The following is a 27,401-nucleotide window of genomic DNA, read 5'->3' as shown; positions in this document are numbered from 1 at the left end:
AGTACTCAGTCAAGTGAGAAATCAGGATCCATTATATACTGGCAACAACTGCAAACTTTGTTGTAATAACTGCAACTCCACAGAGAATGCAATTTTTGATAAAAATAAAAAAGGGAATGTTCATCTTTGGGGTTTAAAGTTGTTGACAAAAAAAACTTAATCAATAGAGCATTTAGCCCTTTGTTGCATTGAACATTTTAAACTTGATGTCATATTTTCAGCCATCAAATGGAAATTTGAATATCTTCTTAAAAGTCAAGGTCTCGATGCGAATCTAAACAATTTAAATTATCGGTTCTAAAGACAGAAAAACTATGTACAATGGTTTCAGCAGGATGCTGGCTATGACAGGAGATTGTGATGAATAATGCCATGAAAGTGGTAGCAAGCAGATTCATGATGCACAGGAATTGGAATCAGAATTTCTGCTCAGAGTCAAAAAGAAAGAAGTTGTGATTCGTCCAAGGTTGAATTTTTGAGGACCAGTCTGACAGCAGAGAGGCAGTGAAAGAGTTCAGAAAGGTGGTGGTAAGCACCATGACTGTAGAACACCGAACATAGAACAATACAGCGCAGAACGTGCCCTTCAGCCCTCAATGTTGCGCCGATCTGTGAACTAATCTAAGCCCATACTTCTATACTATGCCATCATCATCCATGTGCTTATCCAAGGATTGTTTAAATCTCCCTAATGTAGCCGAGTTATCTACATTGGCAGGCAGGGCAATGCCCTTACCACTCTCTAACATCTGTCTTAAATGTATCAGCCCTCAATTTGGAACTGTGCCCCCTCGTACAAGCTGATGTTATCATCCTAGGAAAAAGACTCTCACCGTCTACCCTATCTAATGCTCTGATCATCTTGTACGTCTCTATCAAATCCCCTCTTTGTCTTCTTCTCTCCAATGTGCACAGACTCCTATCTCTCAGCCTTTCCTCATAAGACCCTCCCTTCAGGCCAGGCAACATGCTGGTAAATCTCCTCTGCACCTTTTCCATTGCTTCCACATCCTTCCTGTAATGGAGCGATTAGAACTGTAGACAATATTCCACGTGCGGCCGCATTAGCATTTTATATAGTTGCAGCATAACATTATGGCTCTGGAACTCAATCCCTCTACCAATAAAACCTAACACACCGTGCCTTCTTAACAGCACTATCAACCTAGGTGGCAACTTTCAGGGATCTATGTACATGGACTCCAAGATCCCTCTGTACATCCATTCTACCAAGAATCTTTCCACTGACCCAGTATTCTGCCTTCCTGTTCTTCTTCCCAAAGTGAATCACCCCATATTTATCTGCATTGAATTCTATTTGCCACCTCTCAGCCCAATAATGCAGTTTATCCAAGTCCCCCTGCAACATCCTTCCACACTGTCACTACTCCACCGCATCTGCAAACTTACTAACTTACTTAGTGTCATCTGCAAACTTACTAACTCATCCACCTATGCCTGTGTCTAATTCATTTATAAAAATGACAAACAGCAGTTGTCCCAAAACAGATCCTTGTGGCACACCACTAGTAACTGGACTCCAAGCTGAATATTTCCCATCAAGCCAGTTCCTAATCCAAACTGCTAAATCACCCTCAATCCCATGCATCTGCATTCTCTCCAACAACCTACCACGTGGAACCTTATTAAAAGGCGTTACGGAAGTCCATGTGCACCATGTCAACTGCCCAATCCTCATCCACATGCTTGGTAAATTTCTCGAAAAACTCCCGAGGTTTGTGAGACATGACCTGCCCTTGATGAAACCAGGTAGACTATCTGCAATCAAATTGTTGCTTGCTAGATAATTATAAACCTCTCTCTTATAATCCTTTCCAAAACTTTACCTACAACAGACGTAAGGCTCACTGGTCTATAATTACCTGGGTCATCTCTACTGCCCTTCTTGAACAATACACAACATTTGCAATCCTCCAGTCCTCTAGTTCTAAAACTGTAGACAAGGTCAACTCAAAGATCAAAGCCAAAGACTCCAATACTTCCCCCCTAGCTTCCCAAAGATCCCTCACATAAATCCCATCTGGCCCAGGGGACTTGTCTACTTTCACTCCTTCTAGAATGGATAACACCGCTTCCTTACTAACCTTGATCCTTTCTAGTCTAATATCTCGTATCTCATTCTTCTTCTCTACAATATTCTCCTTTACCTGAGTGAAAACTAATGAGAAATATTCGTTTAGCACCTCTCCAATTCTCCACAGGGTCCATACACAACTTCCCACTTCAGATTTGACTGGTCCCATTCCTATCCTAGTCATCCTTTTATTCCTCACATACCGATAGAAAGCTTTAGGGTTCTCCCTTATTCTACATGCTAAAACTGCTCATGTCACCTCCTTGCTCTTAATCCTTCCTAGCTACTCTGCAACTCTCCATCGCCTCATCTGAACCATCTTATTTCATCATCACATACGCCTCCTTCTTCTACTTAACAAGAGATGCAATTTCTGCTGTAAACTGCGGTTCCCTTACCTTATCACTTTCGCCCTGTCCGACAGGGACAAGCAATCAAGGACACGCAATATCTGTTTCTTAAACCAGCTCCATATTTCTAGATTCTTAGATTCCTTACAGTGTGGAAAGGGGGCCTTCAGCCCAACTAGTCCACACTGATCCTCCGAAGAGTAACCCACCCAGACCCATTTCCCTCTGGCTAATGTACCTAACACCATGGGCAATTTCCCATGGCCTGCACATCTTTGGACTGTGGGAAGAAACCAGAGTATCTGGAGGAAACCCATGCAGACACAGGGAGAATGCGCAAATTCCACACAGACAGTCTGCCAGAGGCTGGAATCGAACCTGGGACCCTGGTGCTGTGAGGCAGCAGTGCTAACCACTGAGCCACTGTGCCACCCTTTCGTTTGTTCCCATCCCTTGCATTTTGCTACCCCATTCTATGCATCCCAAGTCTTGGCTAATCACATTATAATTGCCCTTGCCTCATCGATAACTCTTGCCCTGTGGCATGTACCTATCCCTTTCCATTGCTAAACTAAAAGTAATTGAATTATGGTCACTCTCTCAAAAGTGCTCACCTACCACTAAATCGAACACCTGGCCTGGTTCATTATCAAGCACCAGATCCAGTGTGGCCTCACCTCATTGGCTTTTCGACATACTGTGTCAGGAAATCCTCCTGGACACACTGTACAAAAACTGATCTATCCGAAGTACTAGTGTTATAGCATTTCCAGTCAATGTTGAGGAAAGTCCCCCATAATCACCGTCCTGTTCCTTTCACTCTTACCCACATCCCTGGATTTCTGCAGGGGCCTATAAAAACAACTCTCAGCAGTGTGACCTCTCCTCTCCAGTTCCTAACCTCAGCCCATACCACCTCAGTGGACAAGTCCTCGTCAAAAGTTCTTTCAGCCACAGTTACACCTGTCCTTGACTAACAAGTACACCTCCCCCTCTTTTACCACCTTTCCTGTTCTTAAATGAAAGATCAAAACCATGGAACCTGCAACATCCATTCTTGACCATGCTCTACCCATGTTGGATATTTCTGGCATTGAAGTAGACACACTTCAAACCAACCTGTTGTCTGCCAGCACATTCCTGTGACTGAAATCCAGTCCATGCCCTCCCTACTCTCATCCTCCTGTGCACTGGAACGACACCTCAGGTTCCCATCCTCCTGCTAAACTAGTTTAAACCCAAACAAATAGCACTAGCAAATTTCCCACCCAGGATATTAATACCCCTCTGGTTCAAGTGAGACCGACCTGTTTGTAGAGGTCTCACCTTCCCCAGAATGAGCTCCTATTATCCATGTACCTGAAACCCTCCCTCCTGCACCATTCCTGCAGCCACCTGTTCAGCTGGTACTTCATCCTATTCCTTACCTCGCTATCACGTGGCACGGGTAACAAATCAGAGATAACAACTGTTTGTTCTAGCTCTCAACTTCCACTCTAGCTCCCTGAAATCCTGCCTTACATCCCTATCCCTCTTTCTACCTATGTCATTAGTACCTACGTGGACCACAACTTGGGGCTGGTTACCCTCGCCCTTCAGGGTTCCAAAGACACGATCAGAGGCAACACACCAACTGTGAGTCTTGTTCGTTCCCAACAAACCTTCTATCTGACCCTTTAACTACTGAGTCCCCAATGATCAACACTGTCCTCCTTTCCCTCCTTCCCTTCTGTGCAACAGGGACAGACCCTGTGCCAGAGCAAGTTAGCACCATGCCTTGAAGCGTGAGCTAGCACTGATTTTGCTGGATTCCACTGGTGATGGAGAACAGAACTCACTGCAGGAAATAGTCTGGATGCAACTGGACAGGCAGAGGTGAAACAAAGCAAAAGATAGTCCACTCATTTAGGCAATGGAGAAGGGTTAGAAGAGAATAATGTGGTAAACCATGTCAAAAGTTGCAGAGGGGTCAAGAAAAATGATGTAATTAGTACACTGCTGTCATACAGGATGTAGTTTTTAATTGCCTCTGATATCTGTACTCAGATAAGCAATAATTTCCTCTGGCTAGAAAGTTCAGAAAATCAAAGTTTTGTACTTTAGCTTGTTTCAGCAATTGCTATCAGCTGGTCTGTCAACCATCTCAAGCTAAGCCGAATATGGTGTCTTGTCCAAAGGAGTGTTCAGCTTCCTTCCCCAAACTTGCTACATTATTGAATCGCTTTTTTAAAAATGTACATGTAACTTTAAAAGTATTCCCTGACCCTTGTTAAAATTCTTTAATTTACAGACAGAAACCTAGTTTATACCTTAATTATGCCAGGGCTTGATTTTCCCAATATTTCTTTCGTTAGTCTCCCACAGGAACCCCCTAATATTTTCAATTTATCTCAAGTGCTTTTCTCTTCATTTTCGTGGGGTTCTATACTCTCACCATTTTACATTCTTTAAGCTCCAATGGTTCCAATCTACTGGAAAGCTCAATGCAATTCTGACTGGCTAATTTCTCCCCTAATACCTAGTAGGACAAGTTTTGAAAAATGTTTATAGGCCACAATAGTAGTTTCTCTGCTTTAATTGCAGAAGAACAAGAAAGTGTTGTAACAATGCACCATCTCTATTACAGTCGATTCTGACATAACACAATAGATCTATTCCCGCAAGTTCTCGTAAGAAAATCGCGTAATAGCAGAGCCATTTAAACTCGTGGGACCAGAATCACGTATAGTTAAGGCAAGTTTGCATTCTTCAAATGATAGTCTAGATTCTTCAATCCCAATTCATGCTGAGAAAAGGTTGGTTACCGCAGAACCGACTGCACTAACAGCAACAAATTTTGTGGCTCCTGCGTGTGAAGACGAACTTTATGCTGAATTATGGTAATTACGAATTGTGGACTTGCACGCACCAAAGTATAAATTCAGATAATCTGAATCTAATGCATAAAAACTTTTACAACTATGACCACATGTTTACTCCATTGGTCCAAACTGGATTTAATTAAACTGTCCAGAAGTGAAAGGCAATGTGATAAATTACTTTACTCATTATGTGATCATTATTTCCCCAGGGTAGCGGAGTCCAAAACTAAAGTGTATAGGTTGATAAGTAGATGAATAACAGATATATTAACACATGGATCAAATCTGAGAGTCAAAAATTAGGGAAAACTCGAAATAAGGAAGGATTACAGATTGCAATTCTTATGTAAACCATTACTTAAAAATGAGTACCTCTGTAAAAAGGAAATTAACTATGAATAAGTAGTTTCAAAAATACATGATTATTGAAATTTTTATTGTACATACTAGTAATTGTGCATGTTTTTAGCATTCAGTGGATACAGTCGGATCTCTGGATAGGCCTGCACATCTTCCTTCTGACACATGGAATAGTACTTCTGACAGTCCATGCTGCCTACGTTGACTGTTCCATTCAGCCTCTACAAAGAGAATCTGCATTAGTATTTGAGATGTTTGGGAAAACTTAACTCCAACAAAATCACCTTCACGTGTGAACTTGGGATGGTCAAATTTATCAAAAATATCAAGTATTTACCAAAATACACTATTAACAATTAGAATTGATTTTTTTCTATGTCCCCCACAAGATTTTTTTTCACTGAAACTCATCCAGCATCTACTGTGGACAGATTGTAGGGGCCATTTCTTTGAAATTGACATAAAAAGCGATAAATTTCTGAAAGATTTCTCATTGGTGGGGTGGCACTAATCTCAGGCTAATAGAAATGGATGCAAATCCCACAGTTTCAGCTGGTGGAATTTAAATTTAATGAACAAATCTTGTTGGCTCAGGCCATCTTTATCATGATTTTTGTAAAAGAAAACATTTGGATTACTAATCTCCCATCCCTACCTTGTCAGGCCTACATGTGACTGCACAGCAATGTGATTCCCTCTTAACTGCGTTGGAAATAGCCCAGCATGCCAATCAGTTCAAAAGGTGGTTTGAGACAGGCAACTGTTGGCCTTGCCAGTGGCACCTATGCCCATGAAAGAATAAAAATTTAACACAGTTCATGATGAAAAATTCTAATTGAAAGAATCCTTTCAAAAGTACTTAAAATACCATCAGGTGTAAGAAGAATCACTTTTTAGTTACCACATGAAAAACAGATAATAACCCTTTCAAAAGGAACTGTCATAGAGTCATAAAATTATACATGGAAACAGACACATCCATTTCAACTTGGCTGCACCAACCAGACATCCTAAAAGATCCAGTCCCATTTGCCAGCATTTGGCTCATATTCCTCTAAACGCTTCCTATTCATATACCCATCCATATGCCTTTTAAATGCTGTAATTGTACTAGCCGTCCCATATATGCGCCACCCTCTGCATGAAAAACTTGCTCCTCAGATCTCTTATAAATCTTTCCCCTCTCACCGTAAACCGATACCCACGAGCTTTGGACTCCGCTATCCTGAGGAAAAGACTTACCTCATCTATGCCCCTTATGATTTTATACACCTCTACAAGGCCACCCCTATCTCCAATGTTCCAGGAAAAATAGCAACAGCTTATTCAGCCTCTTCCTGCACCTCAAACCTTCCAATCCTGGAAACATCCTTGTAAATCTTTTCTGAACCCTTTCAAGTTTCACAACATCTTTCTCTTAGCAGGGAAACAAGAATTGGCAATATTCTAAAAGTGACCTCAACATTGTCCTAAACAGCTGCAACATGACATCCCAAATCTTCAATGCATGATCAATAAAGCCAAACATGCCAGGCACCTTTTTCACCATCCTATTTACCGGTGACTCCACTTTCAAGGAAATATGCACCTTCATCCTAAGTCCCATTATTTGGCAACATTCACCAGGGCCCTACCATTAACTGTATAAGTCCCGCCCTAGTTTGCCTTATCAAAATGCAACACTGCACATTTATCTAATCTTATAGAGTTAAGGAGAATCCAAAGAGATTCTACAAATACATTTAGGGCAAAGGAGTAACTAGAGAGAGAAAAGGGCCCTTTAAAGATTAACGATACGGTCTGTGTATGGAACCATAGGACATGGGTGAGACACTAAACAAATATGTCACACCAGTAGTTACTGTAACTAAGGACATGGAAGCTAGGGAACTTGGGAAATCAAGAGTGATGTCTTGAAAAGCTTCTGTAATTTGGAAGAAGTAGTGCTAGAGATCTTAAAACACATTTAAACAATAGATAAATCCCTAGAACTAGATCAGGTGTTTCTCAGACCTTTGTAGGAATCTAGGGAAAAGATTGCTCTGCCTCCTTGTTGAGATATTTGTGTCATTGATAGCCAGAGCTGAGGTCGCAGATTACTGCAGGGTGGCTAACATAGTGCCATTATCTAAAGAAAGATGATCAGGAAAAGCCAGAGAACTATAGAGTGATGAACCTGTCAAAATTTCTACATGCCCTCTATTGAGTTAAATGTTTATGTAGCTTTTGAAACTTGGCTACACATGTATAAAAACTCCAGCTACCAGAACAAGTCCTTCCAAACTAACACAATGGAGACTACCAAAACTGCAAATGTAGTCAGCTATGTTTCTCATTCCAACCTACACCAGATTGCCTTTTAGTCGTGTAATTTGGAAGCAGTTATCTTTTTATCTCTAAATGAAAGCGGACATATTCCCACAACTTAAAAAAATAATTTTTGGAACATTGATAAGCATAATGCTCAACTTATGTTCTTCAGAAAAAGATGGTAATCAATAATTGCACTAAAAAAAAATCAAATTAACACTAACAGCACATAAACATTGAAAATGAAATAAAATTTTATTTTCATATTTCAAAATATATGTTAATGAAAGAATTCTAGGAGAAGATGATTGGTTTTGTTTTGGTTGTCCATTTGGGACCCCCATGATTCAAGATACCTTCAAGATGCTGTGAACCACATACAGTAATAGAAAGAGCCTTAACTCCACCCATATTGAACTGCCCACACCAACAGGCAAGAATGGGAATGCTCACATCCATATCTTAAACTGGAAATTCGGCAGGAAGAGGAATGGGTGCTGGTCTCCTGAAATCAGGTCTCGTTCTTCATTTTTAAAAGGGCCTCTGAGTTGACCTAAACCGGCTGTAGTTTTTCTTGACTAAAGGAGTAGTCAATGTGGTCCAGATAAACATGTCCAGGTTAAATTTAGATTTCATCATGAAACTACATTCTACCACAATTCCAATATAAGCACACAATAATGTTTAAATCAGTTTTCAATTGATTAAATAATTTTATAATATGTTTCAATTCAGTTTATAATATTTATTAGGTAATAAACAAATGCATGTAATAATCATTTTGTTGTTTTCTAATGAAATCACCAGACTGAAAAATGTTAACTCTGCTTTCTTCCCACAAATGCTGCCAGACCTATAGTGTTTCTTCAGCAATTTTTGTTTTTGTCGAAGTGAAAACTTTCACCAGTATTCCTCAGTTGAACCGAAAATCAGATCATAACATTATGAAGTAATCTTTCTGGCAGTTGCTAAAAGAAAATATTTTTATTACCCTGGCCATTCTCTTCCATTCTGGCATTAAAGCTTGGCATGGGCCACACCATGGAGCATAAAAATCGACCATCCAAATTTCATCTTTGGCTCTCCTTCTAACTAATCCTTCAAAATTCTCTGGTGTCAGTGCAATTACTGAGGGATTTATGAGATCCTAATAAAAAATAAATAAAATAATCAATTAAATCAATGGCAAAATTAAAATAATTATTAAAGCAAATCACCGTTGTATAAAAAATGTTTTACCTGAATAAACTCCAGAAGTTCATCAGCTGTATGATGGCCTTCATATTCATGAACATTTGATTGGTTGAATATTAGTGTTGTTGGATAAGCTTGGATACCATGCTTGAACAATAATAGGAGAATTAATAATCTTCAACATAATACTGGTCATCAAGCCAAATCTCCCCTCCGTACCTGCTCCCCTAAAACAGCTGTCGCTCTTCCACATTGTCCCAGCAGCATCGTCAAGGTCATCTTGTCCATAAGACCCATCTCATTCTCATTATACTGGTGGATCACTGGTTTTCAGGGCAGTGTGATGTCAACAGCATGGGTTCAATTCCCATCACTGGTTCGAGGTTACCATGAAGGACTCTCCTTCTCAACCTCTTCCCTCGCCTGAGATCTGGTGGCTGTCAGGTTAAATCACCACCAGTTGGTTCTCTCTAATAACAGAGCAGCCCCTGTGGTCTGGTAAGACTATGGTGATAATAACAACAGCTGAATATATAAGTTCTTTACCTGACTCTAATGGTTTTACTTTTTTTAAAACTTCCAGCATTCTCTATCTAATGAGAATACTCACCCCATTCCCTCTTGCTTTAAAGAATTTCATCATCTCTCACCTGCCTTTCTTCTCCAAAAAAACTAAAATATGTTATCCCATGATCTACGCCCAGCATTCCTGCAGCAACATTTATGAATTTCTTCAATTGACTTTAAGGTTTTCCTACTGCAGAGAGGCTAATCTAATCAAAAATGACATTCTCTGACAATCTTGTGGATTATCTCTCCTCATCCTCCTTGAACTCATCACCCCCTTTCAATCCTTACCCCAACATTACTCAGTTCAGTGAAGTTGCCCTCACTGGTTTTAAAATCAGAGCAAAACCAACTTTAGCAATGATATTCCCTCCTGCACAGTTATATTAGATTCCATCAAAAATCTGACCTTTTCTCCCTTGTTAATTTGGCAACATTACTCACAGACATAGGGTCAGCTTCAGTATTTTAAAGTCATTCAAATGTATAATTCTGAAGCATTTATCAAACTTATTATTAAACAATACTATGAATAAAGTTCATACTCACGGTGCTGCATAAACTCTCATGGATTGTACAATCTAATGTTCCAAACTTAAGCTGACCAACTAATTGTTTCGAAGCTTTACGCAGCTCAGGCAAAAGGGCACGACAGGGAGGACACCACTGAAAATGATGAAAACCTGCATTTTAGTTTTCAGGCACAGATAACATTAATATGCAACAATGAGAAATATCTTATTTCACTGCATAATTTATTAGAATCTCTTACATACAGAAGAAACCCATTAAGATTAATTAAGATATTTGTGATTTGTCAATGTACCGCTCGTGAATCTTTAATGAATTTCCTTAGCAAAATCATGATAGGCAAATGCAAAAGTTTCTCATGTAAACAACTGACAGACAAGATATTGTATTGGTTTTGGAATGAACTTAGTCAAAGTAAAATTGATGGAAACTCTGATAGCCTAAATACATTTTTAATGGGATACTCATTGCATGTTAGACTGATTATGGGTACATGGGCACTGATTATGCCTCATGGAGACAACTTTCCAGTTCGGGAGATAGGAAATCTACAAAATGCTCCCAATACATTTGCTGGAGGCAGGATCTTAGTGGCTAATGGCAATGAATCTGGCAGCATTGGTCATGTAGTCAAGGCAAATACTGCTGTAACTAGTAAGATTTTCTTGAATAGACCACAATTCTGACAAAAATCATGAGGATCCCATCCTATGATTCGACCATAACAATTGGATCATTATCATTGCACTTCCATCTGGTGCTGCCCTCTCTTGGTCCATTCAGATCTGCAATCTACAGCTTTCAGAGTGGAGGCTGCTCACTCTCCTGCTCAGTTGGCATACTAACCATCTTTCCCAAACCTAACAACGAATCCACCATTCTTAACTGAACTACAAATACAATGATGACCTATTAGTTGGGCATCTCTGATAAAATTATTTGTGTTCAGTTGGACTGGGCTCAAATTCAGGTCTATGGGACAACAGGGCAGTCATTTCATCCATTAATTTCCCTCAAAATCTGGTATTGAACTATAATGCATAAGCATACCTATCCCGATAAATGGACACATTCAGAAGGTTTGATCAATATCACTTTCTAATGCATTGACCCCTGGCAATTGGTTAGTTAAGTATTCACTGTTAGTATGCAGCAAAAGAAGATTAAACACCAGTCTAGCTATGAAATACAGGACTGCCAGAGGAGGCCTTGTCAACCTGTTTGAAGTTGCCACTTGTAACATCCACAAGCCATTTATTCGTTCTCAATTTCCCATCTGCTATGCTTTTGCCTACATTATTCAGAGGCTGGGAAAATTCAAATAAAGCGTTAAAACACCAGTAAAAGATACCATTGTGCAAAAAGAGCCTTATTATGCTACAGCCTTAATATTTAAACTGTATGGTGTATTCACCTTACACTTGAGAGTGTAGTGCTGGAAAAGCACAGCAGGTCAGGCAACATCTGAGGAGCAGGAGAATCGACATTTTAGACAAAAGCCCCTCATCAGGAATTTCCTGATGAAGAACTTAGGCCCAAAACAACGATTCTCCTGCTCTTTGAATGCTGCTTGACCTGCCAGGCTTTTCCAGCACGACACTCTCGACTCTGATCTCCAGCATCTGCAGTCCTCACATTCCCCTAGTTTGGTTCACCTTATACTGCTAGCACACCCACCCAACCCTCATGTTGCTAAGTTCTAATTTGGAGTGGTACATCAGTTTACAGGCATGACATTGTTAGCATTAGTACAAAGCTACAAATTATGATAAAATCAGTCAAAAATCAGACTGCTGTTATGAGCTCTTTTAATTAATATAAATTGAAAATTGGATTGCACCATAATGCTACAAGCATTGGTGAAAGCATATGTTAGTCCAGCATTTTAAAATAATTTTACTTCCCATATTTTTAAACAGGTTTCATGAAAGAACTTACTGGTGCAAAGAAATCCACAAGCCACGGTTCCCTGTTGTTCCTTGGAAAATTCTTCGGACTAAGTGTGATAACAGGTGCATTGATGCTCTCTCTTGCAAAGGACACGACGTCATAGAGAACGTTCTTACCTTTAAGTTTAAAATACATCATGAAACTGGAATGGAATATAAACTTTAATACAATTTCACATTGCATATTCAATAAAGGGGAGAGAGGACATTCTAGGTAAAGGATTCATTTCTAGGAGATCTATATGAACAGAAAGTGTACAAATTTATTTACACCGCATCAGGGTATTAAAAATCTGCAACCAATGACAAATCGCAAGTTTAGTTAATGTTATTCTGCAGACTTTTTGATGGAATTGGTTGACAGATAATTGTTGGACAGCATAACTAGAAAGCTCTAAACTGTCTTCAAAATGTGGCAAAGATTCTTTGGCATCTACTTTTGACATCCTTATTAAACAACAGATAGGGTCTTTGCTAAATTTCTAACCTGAAAGACAGAACGACCGGCAACATGGTACTGGCGTGTTAGTCTGTATTATATTCTGAGGCCTTCGATTGGAGCTTCATTTCACAACTTTTAGATATAGAGGTAGATGCAGTAACATTATACCAAATTGACACAATGCAGATCAACAAACAGCACATTTGGTAACCTCTTCCTGTTGCCAGTCAAAACTTACTGAGGGAACTGTCTTCTACAAGTAATGTACCCAGACAAAAAAAAAAGAACAGCCAAGATGTCGAAAACATTTTGTTTTCATAATTCCAGGGTAACTCAAGATAAGAGCTCTTACCGTGATGTATCTCAAAGGCTTTAGTTCCACTGCCTTTGAATATTACAACAGAAGGTTGGCGAATATAGAGGCTCTTGCAGATTCGTGGTCCTTCATTGCAGTCAAACATTCCAACCTGGAAAAATATTAGCATTTATGTAAAAGAACTTTATCTTTGACAATTTTAGGAATCTTATTGAACTTGGCTGGTGTCATTTGAACAAAATCATATAAATATCCATCTTACAGTCAATTTAAAAATGAACAGAATTAAAAGGTTATTATGTTATCGATTTTCACGCAAGGAGGCGGATTAAAGTTCCGCTGTGGCAACATCAACTCCATATGCATGCAGCCAACAACACTAACTTTCCTCTCCTGCTGTTTTCTTGAAGGTGTCAACTCTTTGCTGTGAAAAGGTTCAGCAGTTGATTGTCATCTGATACTGCACTCTGTGTCATAACTGTTGCTTGCTCTTTGTCTGCAGGCATACCTGACAAGTTTAATCTTATTCTTAACTAACATACAGCAAACTCTTCTATAACACAATGGTTGCGTCCCTGTGCAACCCCACATTATTAAAAAAGCATGCTCTACAAACAGCGCTTAAAAGTGTTGGTGATGTAATCATGTTACAGCCAACATAAGTTTTAAAAGTTCGCACTTTAGAAATATTGTCCCTAAATTGTCAATTGTGATATGGCAAATTTGTGTTATCAAGAACTGTGTTATAGCAGAACAACCTGTACTTCCATTAGGTCACTAGATATAATCGTAGAAACAATACCTCACATTCTATTCATACACAGTGAAGTACCAATATCCTAGAGGACTTTTGAATCACAGAAAAGTCATCATTCAACATTAAAGTATCTGAAACGACATTCAAACTCTGAGAAAGCTAAAATTGTTGTTGACAAAGTAAACTTGATAGAGTAAGTGGAAAAACAGATATCGTTAAGGAATCAGAGATTCTACCATCATTGTCAACCATTGTGGCTGACATCTTGGAACAGTTTGACAAGCAAGCATTCACTTCAGCAAGAAGAGGATCAGTATGGCTACCTATCCAAACATTGGAGAAGTTTTGCTAACATGGTTAAAGTCAGCTCAAGCAAGAAGGCTGGGATGAAAGGTGTTCACTTCTAGAGACTGGTGACTGAGCAATTCAAAACAAGGCAAGGCACAACTTTATCTTCTGCAGAGTGAGGATACAATGCCTATAACAGCTATGAAAAATGACAGGTGCCATTTTTGTAGTCAATTATGGTCAAAGGGGATAGTCAGGAAACTAAAAACCATGACTCATGCCAGATGACGTCTCAGGTTGTCAAGGTCAATGAAGCAGGATAATTGTTCTAAAGGCCATGTTCATGATGAAGAAAGTGTGAATATTCCAAATTGTTCCACAATGTTGAGTTCAAATAGGCTACAACTGCACAATATGCAATACAGGTACACATGGGAGGACTGGGTGAGACCCACCAGCCAAATGACAAGGCTCTTTTTACATGCCTGCGACAGGCCCGCATGGAAATTCCAGAGGCAATCATGAAAACCTATGCTGAGGTAGAGGACAATGGTCAACAGAACTGACAGACAAGTCATAAATGTATTCTTCAACTGAGTTCAACGGATTTTCACTCACACTCTAGCTGAAGTTACAAAAGGTATTGAGATGCTCTAAGATTTCATATGGCAGCATGAAAACATTTTAAATTACATTGACAACATATCAGACTGTATCACACTTATCAGAAGATAAATCTTTTCCTGCTGAATGTGCTAAGTTTTTCCAGAACCAAGTCCCAACATGTTTAACTTATTTTACTGTACAAGGTCTTACCACTGTAATGTGTGAATAAATTTAAAAAGAGAGAGCATTTTTATTTTTTGATAGAGCATATTCGTAGGCAAGTCAACAGGGAGCTGATGCTTCGTGGTTCTAGCTAAATTATTACTCCAGAGAGTACTATTTTGGGGACACGTGTGTGAATCAGTGGATTTCAAATTCAATAAAAATCTGAACTGGAGAGTTTAATGATGTCCGTGAAACCGTATTGATTATCAAAACAGAACCGCCTGGTTCACTCACGTCCCTCAGGGAAGGAAATTGCTGACGTTACCTGGTCTGACCTTCATGTGACTCCAGACCCACATAAATGTGGTTCATTCTCTACTGCCTGCTGGATAGGGATGAATAATAAATACTAGGCACATCTCATGAATGTATTTAAAAACAAAATCAGGTTATATACACTTCTTTGGTAATCATGAAACTCAATTAACAGAGCTTTGTAGGCCTCCTACAATTTAAATTATCTTATCATATATACTTTTCTTCTTTTCATTCATGAAGATGGACAGTTGGCAACTTTTTGAATTGCATGCAATGTCATAACCAAGCATGCTCCTAGATTCTGCCCATGTAAGGGTCATGTAAAGAGATTACTAGAAGACAAGATAGTTTTCTCATCGCTAACTCAGGAATGCTGAAGCCAATTATAATACTCCAGCTGCCATGTCAACTGCAATCAAGAAACTCACTGCAGAGCAGGAACTAAACATGCAACCTTACTAATTTATACAGCTTAGCTACAAACTAACTTACAGCATCACCAGACAGAAGCAGCATGATCATACATTAAATAATTTCACACACTTAAGCAATTATACCTGGATATTGTCACTTTTTAGAAGAACTTTAGCTTTTTTGAATTCATAATCACCAGGCTCTACTGCGTCACCAAACTTAAAGAAAACCAGCCAACGATGGTGCGTTAACTTGTTCTAGGAAAGAAGTGGTTGAAGTTATTTTTATTGCTTTTTTTTGCTACAAGTACATTTTTGTTCCAATGTTATTCTAATTTTTATCTGGCCATACCTGGAATGAATCTTCAGTGAGCTTTTCGAGATCTGGTAAATATTGCATAACCTCAACATAAATTTCTCTAGTATCCAGGCTATTTAGGAACTGCAGAGAGAAAAGAAACAAAACAGGCAGAGGATTTCTTGAAAACCGTTTAAACACAAGATGCAAGATAGAAACATAATTCTTTATTAATGTAATTTGCCAAACGTCTCTGCAAATGTGAGGCATAGCAAGGTGGAACTATTGGCATTATAGTTATCTAACCAAGTTAACTGACTCCCACTGCCTCTACGTTACAGTTGCCAACGTTATTCTTCAAAATACATACATCTAGGTTATCAAACTCTGATGAAGCTACATGCTGAGCACATGTGTGAAAATGATGAAATTAATCTGCAAAAGGCAAATAGCATAATGTCAGGTATTTCTGCAGCATATGCATCCCTCTATCATTTATCAGTTTTCATTTAAAATTATCCAAACATATCGCAGGAGAGTACAACATTAGGAAGATCTCTTGGCACAGAGCGAGCAAGAGAGCATGACAGAAAGTAGAGAGCACGAAAGAGAAAACAATAGAGAATAAGCAAAGCAATTAGTCTAACAGCAGGATTTAGGTGCCTGATGTAAATAGAGGTATTCAAGTTAGGAAGTTTCAGAAATGGGCAGCCGAATGTTGCTCAACCAGCTACTGCCATCTTAAAAAATGCTCAAATTGCAATAAAGTGTCAGAATTTTGATGGTTTCACAGGTTAGATAAGAGAAAGCAGGACAACTCAGCAGAACCTATATCATCTTAGAAGAATATGACTCCTTTTCATTCCATCTCTGTCTTTACAGATGTAAAAAGTAAAAAAAAAAGAACTTAAGGTGCACAATAAATTCTCTGTCCTTGTAACCTATAGCCCCATCACTAACTCCATTTCCTCTTTGAAGTTCTCGAACATGTTGGAAATCAATTTCCATCTTTCCTACAAATCTATATTTGAACACTTCCAATCAGGTAGGAAACTTGCCTCAGCTTGAAACTGCCCTAATTAAGCCATAAGCAACATCCCTGCTATCTATGCATTATCCTTCTTTATTCTTCTTAAGCAGTCAGCAGCCTTTTGACAGTTGACCACTTTGCCAACACCTTTTCTTCACTTTGCAGATGAATGGATGGAATTACCCACACCTGTTCATCCAAACTTATCCAGTCTTAGGTAGCAAATATCCTGCAATACTTTCATTGCTCACTCCCACATTCCTACATCTAGGATTCCTCGAGGATGCATTCCCGACTCCTTCTTGTATTTGTGTCTACCAACAGTATTCTGTAGCAGGATGACATCCCAAGTTCTACACGTATATAGGATCACTGAATTTAAGGCACAGTTAGATAGATTTTTGATGGACGAAGGTGTTAAGGGTTGAAGTGGTGAATAGGAAAGTGGGGTCCAGGCCACAATCAGAGGTACCACGGTCTTATCGAATGGCGATGGAGATATAAAGGGATGAATGGCCTAATTCTGCACCCACATTTCTAGCCCAGCTCCACATAACTATAATCTTTCTCTATCCCTCACTCCCTGCATTATTAGTCAGCTTGTTCACATCGCAATTTCAAATTAGTAAAACTATTCTTGTACTCTGCAATGTTCTCAGTTTCTCTCGTGCGATTGATATTTCTGCCCAGCCCACATTCTCTAGTTGAATCTAGAGGGCCAATGTCTCCTAATTGCATTCTAGTAGGAAGATAGCAATCACATTATACGATTTCAGCTTTTAAAAATGCAAAATCAAATCTTAACAAATATATGTATACACAAATACATACCAAGATCCCACCTTTCTGTTTTATAGTCGAACCAGGTGGAAAATAAATTGTTGTACTGGAGGTTCTCTCTAAATCTGTACAAAGTTGAACCTGAGTTGTGCAATCCATCCAGCCAACTTGAACAAGACCTTCCTAAGAACGAACCAAAGTCATGATGAAAATTATTTTTTTAAAATCAAATTCAAAGAACTCACATTTTAAAGCTTAATTTATTTCCAACACGCTAGAGCTTCCAGCTCCCATTTTTAAGAAGAAATGCTAAGACTTTATATTACACCTACAAGGAAACTGAACAAGCACACATGCTAAGACAGCTGTTTGCTAATAATGGTTGCCATTAAGTATAGAAGGTTTCCAATGCTTGCACCAGCTATTCTACCAACTGCTTCTAGATTTTAAAATATTTACATAAAAAAGAAGATCAGCAATGTAAAATCTTGTTGCATATTCATGAAGTGGAGCTGTAAGTTACAAATCATGGAGAATTAAATTATAATACCCCTCAGTGCAATCATAAAATACATTGACAGTTGAGGTAACATTTCCACCAAAAACAGAATTTAACAAATATACATGAAAAAAAATGTCCATTTCTTTCTAAATATGTTTTATTAAATATCTCACCTCCACTTCTGACTTGTTAATTGCCACTGGCCATGCTTGGACAATTACTAAGATGTGAATTAGTACCTCGCAGTATGCTTCATATGCTGGTGTCAAAAGACCAGGGCTAACAGGTTTTGAACCATTGAGTGCAATATAAGATTTTTTTTTCACTTAATTCTCATACACTTAGACTTAAGTGAGAACTGTCAATTTTCTTTAGCAAAAAAAATGCTGAGACACAATGTCAATTTATCACCGTCCCTGATGGGGACAGTTAAGTCAACAAGGACCTTAACGCACATACTGTCACAGATATCTGAAATCATTAATATAGTCTAAGAGCATGATTAATTCAGTGAGTCAATCATGGATCGACAGTCAATGGGAAAGCAAAACAATAGTACAGAACCTACAAATAGATTATTTTATCTTAGACAACAGCACATCAAGCTTTCATTTCACAAATACTAGACTTACCAGCATTCCGGCTAACTTGAGCTGTGTCTGTGAAGATAAGCAATCTGCAAAACAAAAGCACTGTATGGAAAATTCCTATGTTGCTCTATCAACTTGTCACAAAGAAACTTTATGCAGATATCAGCAATAAAAGAGTTGTGATTCCTCCGTACGTGCGTAGGTTCTCCATGAATAATAAAATTTACGAGTGTGGAGCGCTTTGAAAATATTGGTTAAAAATCACAAATAGCAAATTTGCTCACAGATTTTGAATTTTATTGCTACTTATTCTTGATGCAGATGGCAAATTCACGAGTCATGATCTCACAAATGCAAAAAATTTACTGTTTCAAATTTAATATTTTATGCCCTGTAATCACATATCACTGGAAGCTTTCGCTGAGAATCAGCTGTTCAAACCATTCAATTGCATTCTTACATCCATTATTCTTAATCAGGGGCCTCTTTACTTGTCTGTCACCAAACCAATTTGTTATAGCTGCCCTTCCCAATTCTTCAATTGTTCAGTACCAGATTTGGCTTCCCTTATTCATTTGTGAATCTAATTAATTAGACTGAAATTCACTATCATCAGGCTGGTGCTCAATGGTTTACATCAAGATTTGATTTAACTGAGCAGTTTAGCTCACTTAATTGCCAGAAGTAAATATTTGAGAGACTTGAAGGGAGTCCAAAAAAATGAAAACTTGAATGTAAAAAAAAGGAACTGAAAATTTCTAACTTTATTATTCAGGATTAACAACGATCAGATTTGAAATGAGCTTATTCTCTAACCAGAAATATCAAGCATAAACCAACTTAGTTATTACCTCCTGTTCCAGCACAGAAAGTGACCAACCATCCAACTCCAGAAGAGAATGCTGTATTGAATGCACTTGCAAAATTGCCTAGCAACAAATAAAAATTAGTAATGTCCATGCAACATATAATCTTCCTGCAGAATTACATTATATTGTTAATTTAGTGACATTCTGTAACTGCAGTGATCCAGTAGAGTAATCTGTTGGGCTACACATAATACTTACAGCGCTTTTCAAAATTTAGTTTCATTGTCCCTGACTATTTTCTTAACCAATATTATCCTCACTCCTTTCTTAGTAAGATAATGCTCAGTAACGTTTGACACTCTAATATGTTGTCCAATCTGTTACTATACTTATTATGGAACTTAGTATTAAGTTAAACTACTACTTCCATCCGAAAAGCATAGATTTAGGTCTCATTCTGGAATGTGCCGGTCTTATTTCTAGACCAGTAAAACTTTGCAGCTTTTATTCGGAAAACCTCAGATTCAATTCAGTTTCTAGCCTCTGAAGTACTAACCTGAGCAATTAGCAGAGGTGCACACAATAGGTTTCAACTTCTCTCAATTGATTAGGATGAAAACAAATTCTACATGTAAACATTTTTGATAGCTTACCACCTTTAGTGTGTGTAATCTTAAGAGCACAGTAGTTACCTGACCATAATTCTGTCACCTGAGTTGTGACATACTTCATAGCAAATTGGACAAGATCTTTCTTTGATCGATCTCCAACATATTTCACTGCACCCTAGAAAAACAAAAATATTTTATTAATTAGATAATTCAAAGTCTAAATTGACATAAGCACGCCCATACAGTTATTGAGCTCCAAATACAGATAAAGTGCAGTGCATAATCAATACTGCAGAATATGTATCAATTTTTTTCAGAACAATTATACTTCACAAGATCAGCAGGTTTCACGATTTATATTAAAACTGGACAAGAACAGCTGTTTCACATACACCCTGTCAGAATACAATCATTTGTGGAAGAACAAGTCTAGATTCTTATTTGAAGCCTACCCCTCCTCGTTTAAAGATGTAAAGACTGGGGTAGCTGGTGATTCCTTTGGAACGACACAACATCCGGTTATCCCCACAGTTGACTGCTCCAATGCGGATTACTCCATCCATCTCACTGGCAAATTCCCGCCACTGGAAAGAAAAATAATTAAGTTGTTAAGTGTTTATTCTTAGTGAACAGACTACCTTCAGGCAATGATTCAAAGAATTAGATTTAGCAGGTGAAAGTCAATTAGCAATAAACATACCGTAGGAGCTAGATCATGGCAGTGCGAGCAACGAGGGAAGTAGAAGTTTACAAACCACAATTCTCCAGAGGTAACAGCAGCATCTATTAACAAAAACAGAACACATGTCTGGAAATGATCACAGGAAACCTGTGAACAATGATATCTGTCAAATTTCATGTACCGCAACTTCCCACTAGAAAAGCTGAAGGATGATTATTCATTCTGGCCTGGACAGTTTTTTAGATGTCCTACATCCCTGGAGCATTTTTTGTTGGTTGGTGGGTTTTTTTCGGGGTCAGGGTGGAGTGATGAAAAAGAAGAAAGCACTTTTCATCTTTTTACCTGGCTAAAAAGAGTACAAGGTCACTTCTGCTCTTTTTTTTTTAAAAAAAACACAGCACAAAGTAATGTCATTAAAAGGAAACTTTTGTGTTTGTGAGAATTAGAGTCCACAATTAATAACATTTCCACTGCAACTCATAATTCATTTATAGAAACATTGGAAGAAAACTCTTGTTTAATTTGTAAGAACAATAGTGTGATTCTTGTTTCTAAGAGAATAACTTAGTAGGCAAGTGATCTTTATCTGAGACTTTTAACGGGTATTTACAGTGTAATCCTAAAACATACAGGGTGGGAAAATTAAAACAAATGAGAAAAGGAATTTTTGTATAAGATCCAAAAACAACTTAGGAAACCTGGAAGAGGTCAGTTGGCATCTGTGAAGAGAAAAATTACATTAGAGTTTGGAAATAACAAGTGGGGAGTTTTAATATTCTTTTGTATGCTCTCTTCACAGGTACTTTTTTCACTGATCAGTTGCTGTGTTTTCAGCCATTTTTCAAATTTTGTGCCAGATCAGTATTTGTAGCTTTATTTTGCTTCCACTGTGAAGATAATGCATGGACCTTGCTCTCTAAACTCATTTTGTTCAAGTGCAGTAACAATTTTAAAAGTTAAGCACAGATTGTGCTCATCCAATTTTTAAACAATTGTTCATACCACCTGCATAGTAGTATAAAAAGTTCACAAAAATGACAGTGCCAAATGTTACAATTTAAATAAATGCTGGAACTATGATGTGAATTTGAATTGGTACAGCTCAAAACTACCCCCCCCCCCTCCAAAAAACAACTTACCAAAGTCTCCTTTATCCAAGGTAATAATTTCAACATCATCATCATAAATGCCTGAGTAGGAAAAATAAATTAATGATTTAAACTAAAATACATTAAATCAATTCTATTTTTATTTCTGTATTTATATCAAAGAACATTTAATTTGAAAACTGGTAAATTTCACTATACTATGAATACTAAACACTCAGTGCCAATGTGCAAGTCAGGGAGATAAAGTGTTTCACTGTTTGTTGCAAGAGTAAAATAGCCACATGAAGAAAATGTTGTTAAAAATGTAACTTGCAAACATTATTTGGTTAAAAAATAGAAACTTCTATTTCTGTACTTATATGATCATAATTAATGCTCATGTTGCAATTAAGATTCTAAATGACTAAATGTGCAATAATGCTACAACTGCTGCATCACCGAGAAGCAACTGCATTTTGCAGTAACATTACTGTCAGTATAACTACAGTTTGAACCCATCTTCAAGATCCAAATTGACACTACAGCAAAGCAAAGCAATATTCTCTGGTAAAGGGGTTTCTGTCCAGTCACTTGGGCTTTGGGCCTGAAGGCTACTTCATATATAAATACATAATACTGCTGAAAGCAAGCCTACTTTTGCTGTTATGATAAAACTCTGGGCAAGCACACCACAGTAGTTAAATTCCTTTTGTTATAGTTAACATAAAGGAATTAGAAATTTAGAGTTTCACATGACAAACAGCTGGATTTAATGAAATACTGTATTCGATACTCATCCCAGTTAAAAGGCTGAGGCGTGAAGCCCACCCACGAGCGTGATGCCTACCTCCTTATGAATTAAGTCCTGGCTGAGGCAGGAATTTTGCTCCTCAGTAGTAGGAGGTTCCATTTTAGAAAGCTACAGAGGTTGTCAGCTCTCCAATATCAGCAACGCACCAAGATGGCAATCACTGCTTTTAGTGCAGAAGGGCTCACAAGGAAGTACGAAGTACTAGAATAATAGGTGAGTCTAGGCAGGGTCAAGTTGGCAAGCCCCAACAAGAGAGATGGGGAGCCAGGTTGGAAATGTTTAGGGCTGAGAGAAGAATATAGACAAATGATTACACCTTGGAATGTCCCCCGACTGTCCCAGAGATTTATTATGAAGAACCACCCAGGCCTGCCAACACCCCAGCTACAAAAGCTGGTAAGCTGAGGTCAGGTGAGTGGGCCACTTCATGGCACCCTATTGCTGGTGAAATTGCAGCAAGTGTAGGGTAGGCACAGCACCCACTGAATTTAGCAAGCTCCCACCTTAAAATCCATTGGCTGGGAAAGGTAAGTTAGACCTATAAAAATTTTTGGTATACGCATGGGTCATTAGGCCCAATGGGTTTATGCTGGTGATTATGCTACACCCATTTGTTCCCTCAGCCAACTCCATCTAACCATACTGGCATATCCTTTCACTTGTTTGCCATCACATACTTGTCTGGCTTCCCTATAAATGCATCTGTTAATTAACCCAAAAACTTCACATAGTAACCATTTGCATATTCTAAGCAATGGCGGGTAAAGAGGATTCTTTTGAATTCCTTCCAGATCACAAACAAATCATCATGATACAAAAGCAAAATATTATGAATTCTGGAAATCTGAAGCAGAGACCAAAACTGCTAGAAGATCTCAGCAGTTTAGGAAGTATTGTAAAACATGACCAAAGTTAATATTTCAGGTTGATGTTCTTTCAGAGAAGTCATGATGCAACAGGTTTTCAGCAAGTGAGTGAGCGAGAAGAGGAGAGAACTAAAGAAAAGGCTTATGATCGAGTGGATCGAGGGGCAGGAGAAATTTAACATTTGAAACAGTTTACGGGCAAGGCAAAAGGAGATGGCAGAAGCTTTGATGAGCCCTCATGTCAAATACCCAAACGCAAAAATATTTTCTCCAGGATTACCCGACCAAATCTGTTCAGAATTTTATATGAAGTAACAGTTGAAGGCTTACATTTTCACTTCTGTGAAAATCAAGACTTCTCACATGTTCAGTTTCTTCAGACAGCTCAAAACGTCTCTATTTTGGTACAATTATTGGAAACCAATTTTGCACCTCCCATAATGCCCCAATATATATTTTCATAGTACACTGACCATAACTGTATACAGGTTCATAATGTTGTAATTTTCAAGATAACATAACTGCCAAGCAATGACCACATCTAACAGGAGAGAGAATCCACCCATTGCCCATTGACATTCGATGGTAGCACATTATTAAATCTCCACTCTCAGTTACTGATCAGAAGTTGAACTGGACTAGCCACATAAATACTGTGGCTACAAAAGCAGGTCAGAATATAGGAATTCTATCGTGACTAACTTACCTCCTGTACCCTCAAAGCTTACCCACCATCTACAAGGCAAAAGTCGAGTGTGGGGTGGAATATTCCTCACTTGCCTTCATGAGTGCAGCTCCAGCAACACTCAAGAGCCTGACATCATCCAGTGAGAAATGACCACTAGATTAACACCACCTCCACAAACATGCCCTTCAGCACCAATGCTCAATCACAGCAGAGTACTATCTAAAAATGTACTGCAGAGAATCACCAAGGCTTCTTAAGCAGCACTTTCCAAACCCATGACCACTACCATTGAAAAGGACAAGGGCAGCAGATACATGGAAAACCATCATCTGCAAGTTCTCTCCAAGCCACTCACCATCCTGACTTGGAAATACATTATGCTCCTTTCGTATCACTAGGTCCCGAAACACACACTCTAATGGCATTGTGAGGCTACATACAACAAATGGCCTGCAGAGGTTAAAAAAGGCAATTTACTATCAACATCTCAAGGGCAAACAGGAGTGGGAAGTACATGCTAACCCAGTGGCTGCGATATCGCCTGAATTAAAAAATGATATTAAAAAAAGTCACTGCATTCTTATTCAAAAGTATCAGGATCAAATCCAAGGGAAAACAGTGTGCCAGCTTCTTCTGCGATTTCTGTATTTTTCTTAAAAAGTTTCCAAATTTTTTTTAAAGTAAAAATAAAAGATCTGAGTGTTTTAAAGTGTTTGTTGCAGAGTGGCATCAATAGAGTGCGATGAACAGAGAGCAGCTCTATTACCCAGAGCTCAAGCATATAGGACCAACGTTCAGATGTACTCATGTTCAACAATGACTTAAATTAAATAGTGATTCTAGCCAGCAAATAAAGTTCAAACTTACTAGATTTGTGTGACAGGAAACACATTTAGACAGCATTGACTGTGAAGGCAGAGAAAGCCAAAAATCATATACTCTTACCAAAGTCATAACGATAGAAGTTCCAACTTTCATACTGTCCACCCTGGTGATCCTCAAGGCCTTTCTCACCATATTTATCATACTTTTTTCGAAGATCCTCATCTTTTAAAACTTCATATGCTCTATTTATTTTCAAAAAGTTGTCATGTGCTTCTGGATTATTCTGATAAAACAAGAAGGTGTCAGATATTCAAATTGGTCAATCATGTTGGTTAATTTTGAGAAACGTGTTAAGAATTTTGTTGTTCAATAGGTTTGTTGTGGAGAGTTTAAACATTTAATAGCAAAAGACTAGCTATTCTAGATTCATGCATTGAAATACTCTTATTTTAATCAATCATCATATTTGATGAAATAACTGGTTAACTTCCTCTAGTGAGGAACACAAAGTAAAAACAAATCAATATTTTTGACATCCTCCAGCAAATATGAAGAGAGGGAATGAGTATTCATAAAATATAAATAATTGGCCTTCCCATACATCTCCCACATTACAGTGTATAGGGGACAAGGACTGACAGTCCAGCTGCCCTTAGACAGACAAAGGTTCTTAAGTGGTCAATTAATATGGTCTCGTATGTCAGTTTTCACTGTTCAGGTGTGTGTGTTTGTGTGTGTGTGTGTGTGTGTGCGCGTGTGTGTGTGCGTGTCTACTCATTGGAGGCTAAACTATCAAATCTGGATCCCATTCCTTTTCCAACTCAGCCCATGTACAAACCCAACTTCGAGCAAGGGTTTTCAAGGTAATTAGTAATTTCTCAGGGACTGCCTGTGACCCCACAAATGGGTCATTTCTGAATCCTGAAACAGTTGGGCCAACAGACCTGCTGAGCAAATCACATTGGCTACAAACTGCCTCGGGACAGCTTCTTCCTGAACAGGAAGTATAACAAGCAAGATTGCCTCCATTGTAATATGATTATAGAGCAACCAGTTTTCTGGTGGAGAATCTGACCAAAAAAAAAATTCTCTTTACTGTGAATATGACTTGTAAAATCCTGCCCATTAAATGTGTATAATATTGGGATAATTTCTTTAGTCAATATGTATTTCCAATATAATTTTTTTTATAGGAAGGATGTTGTGAAACTTTAAAAGAGTTCAAAAAAGATTTACAATTATGTTGCCGGGTTCAAGCTATAATGAGGGGCTGAATAGAATGGGGCTATTTTCACTAGAGGGTCGGAGGCTGAGTAGTGATCTTATAGAAGTTTATAGGGTCATGAGGGGCATAGATAGGATGAATAGACAAGGTAGTCTTTTTCCCAGGATCGCAGAGTCCAAAACTCAAGGGCATTGGTTTACAATGAGAGGGGAAAAATTTAAAAAGGGATCTTAGGGGCAACTTTTTCATGCAAAGGGTGGTGTGTGTATGGAATGAACTGACACAGGAACTGGTGGAGGCTGGCACAATTACAACATTTAAAAGACATCTGGATGGGGACATGAAGAGGTAAAGTTCATGGGCCAAATGTTGGCAAATGGGACTAGAGTAATTAAGAATAACTAGTCAGCCTGGACGCATTGGACTGAAGGGTCTGCTTCTGTGCTGCACTTCTCTAGGTTTCTAGTCACTTTTAAATAAAAGAGGGAAGTATCTGTCAAGAGAATGGTTTTAATGACTGTAGTTGTGAGGGTGCACACCCAGCAACAGATATGGATTAGACAATCCTAGTTTATGGTAGCATCCTTGCAGAGTCCACTAGCTTTTTTAAAAAAACCAATGCATCATTAGGCTTTGCAGGAAGCTATAGTTAGCAACTCTTGATAAGAGATTGAAAATTAAGTTAATGATGATAGATTTTCCCTATTTAAATTACAATTTCTCCCAGAACTGTGGCATCAGCACCTGTCATTAACTTCACTGCTACATTGATAATTCCATTCAATCTGCCAATTTATTTAAATTGAACCTGGCCATATAAAACCTGTACATCCAGTCTGACCAGTTTTGAATTTCACATCATTCAAAGGTTCAATGTCTTCCAAGTTTTTTTAAGCCTCTATTAGCTGTAATTCAGCTGTTCCCAGGTACTCCACTGCACCAAATTCCAGTCACCCCATTGCTGCCAATAAAGGCTTGGGTGTTTCCTACTGAATTTAACATCATTTAAATCTCGTCTACAGCTGCACCCCCTCGTAAATTTGCAACTTCGTGCAGTTTGAAGCACCCTTCAAG

General features: G+C 38.4%; 1 protein-coding gene across 2 annotated transcripts in view; it reads right to left on the bottom strand.

The window, feature by feature from the left end:
* Window positions 1-27,401, bottom strand: part of dnajc10 (DnaJ (Hsp40) homolog, subfamily C, member 10) — a 72,030-nt gene that overhangs the window by 19,391 nt on the left and 25,238 nt on the right. For both annotated transcript variants that reach the window (XM_060827344.1, XM_060827345.1), the window contains exons 4-19: window positions 25,223-25,385; window positions 21,964-22,014; window positions 20,843-20,925; window positions 20,595-20,726; window positions 20,224-20,317; window positions 19,574-19,651; window positions 18,765-18,808; window positions 17,682-17,813; window positions 15,875-15,964; window positions 15,667-15,780; window positions 13,012-13,126; window positions 12,207-12,334; window positions 10,287-10,403; window positions 9,216-9,317; window positions 8,968-9,123; window positions 5,754-5,887 (exon numbers count right to left, since the gene is read on the bottom strand). In XM_060827344.1, the coding sequence (XP_060683327.1) occupies window positions 5,754-5,887; window positions 8,968-9,123; window positions 9,216-9,317; window positions 10,287-10,403; window positions 12,207-12,334; window positions 13,012-13,126; window positions 15,667-15,780; window positions 15,875-15,964; window positions 17,682-17,813; window positions 18,765-18,808; window positions 19,574-19,651; window positions 20,224-20,317; window positions 20,595-20,726; window positions 20,843-20,925; window positions 21,964-22,014; window positions 25,223-25,385 (1,733 nt within the window). The remainder of the gene's footprint in view (window positions 1-5,753; window positions 5,888-8,967; window positions 9,124-9,215; window positions 9,318-10,286; window positions 10,404-12,206; window positions 12,335-13,011; window positions 13,127-15,666; window positions 15,781-15,874; window positions 15,965-17,681; window positions 17,814-18,764; window positions 18,809-19,573; window positions 19,652-20,223; window positions 20,318-20,594; window positions 20,727-20,842; window positions 20,926-21,963; window positions 22,015-25,222; window positions 25,386-27,401) is intronic.

Source organism: Hemiscyllium ocellatum, chromosome 7 (assembly GCF_020745735.1).
Source record: "Hemiscyllium ocellatum isolate sHemOce1 chromosome 7, sHemOce1.pat.X.cur, whole genome shotgun sequence".
Taxonomy (NCBI): Eukaryota; Metazoa; Chordata; class Chondrichthyes; order Orectolobiformes; family Hemiscylliidae; genus Hemiscyllium; species Hemiscyllium ocellatum.
This window is presented reverse-complemented; position numbering and strand designations above follow the sequence as displayed.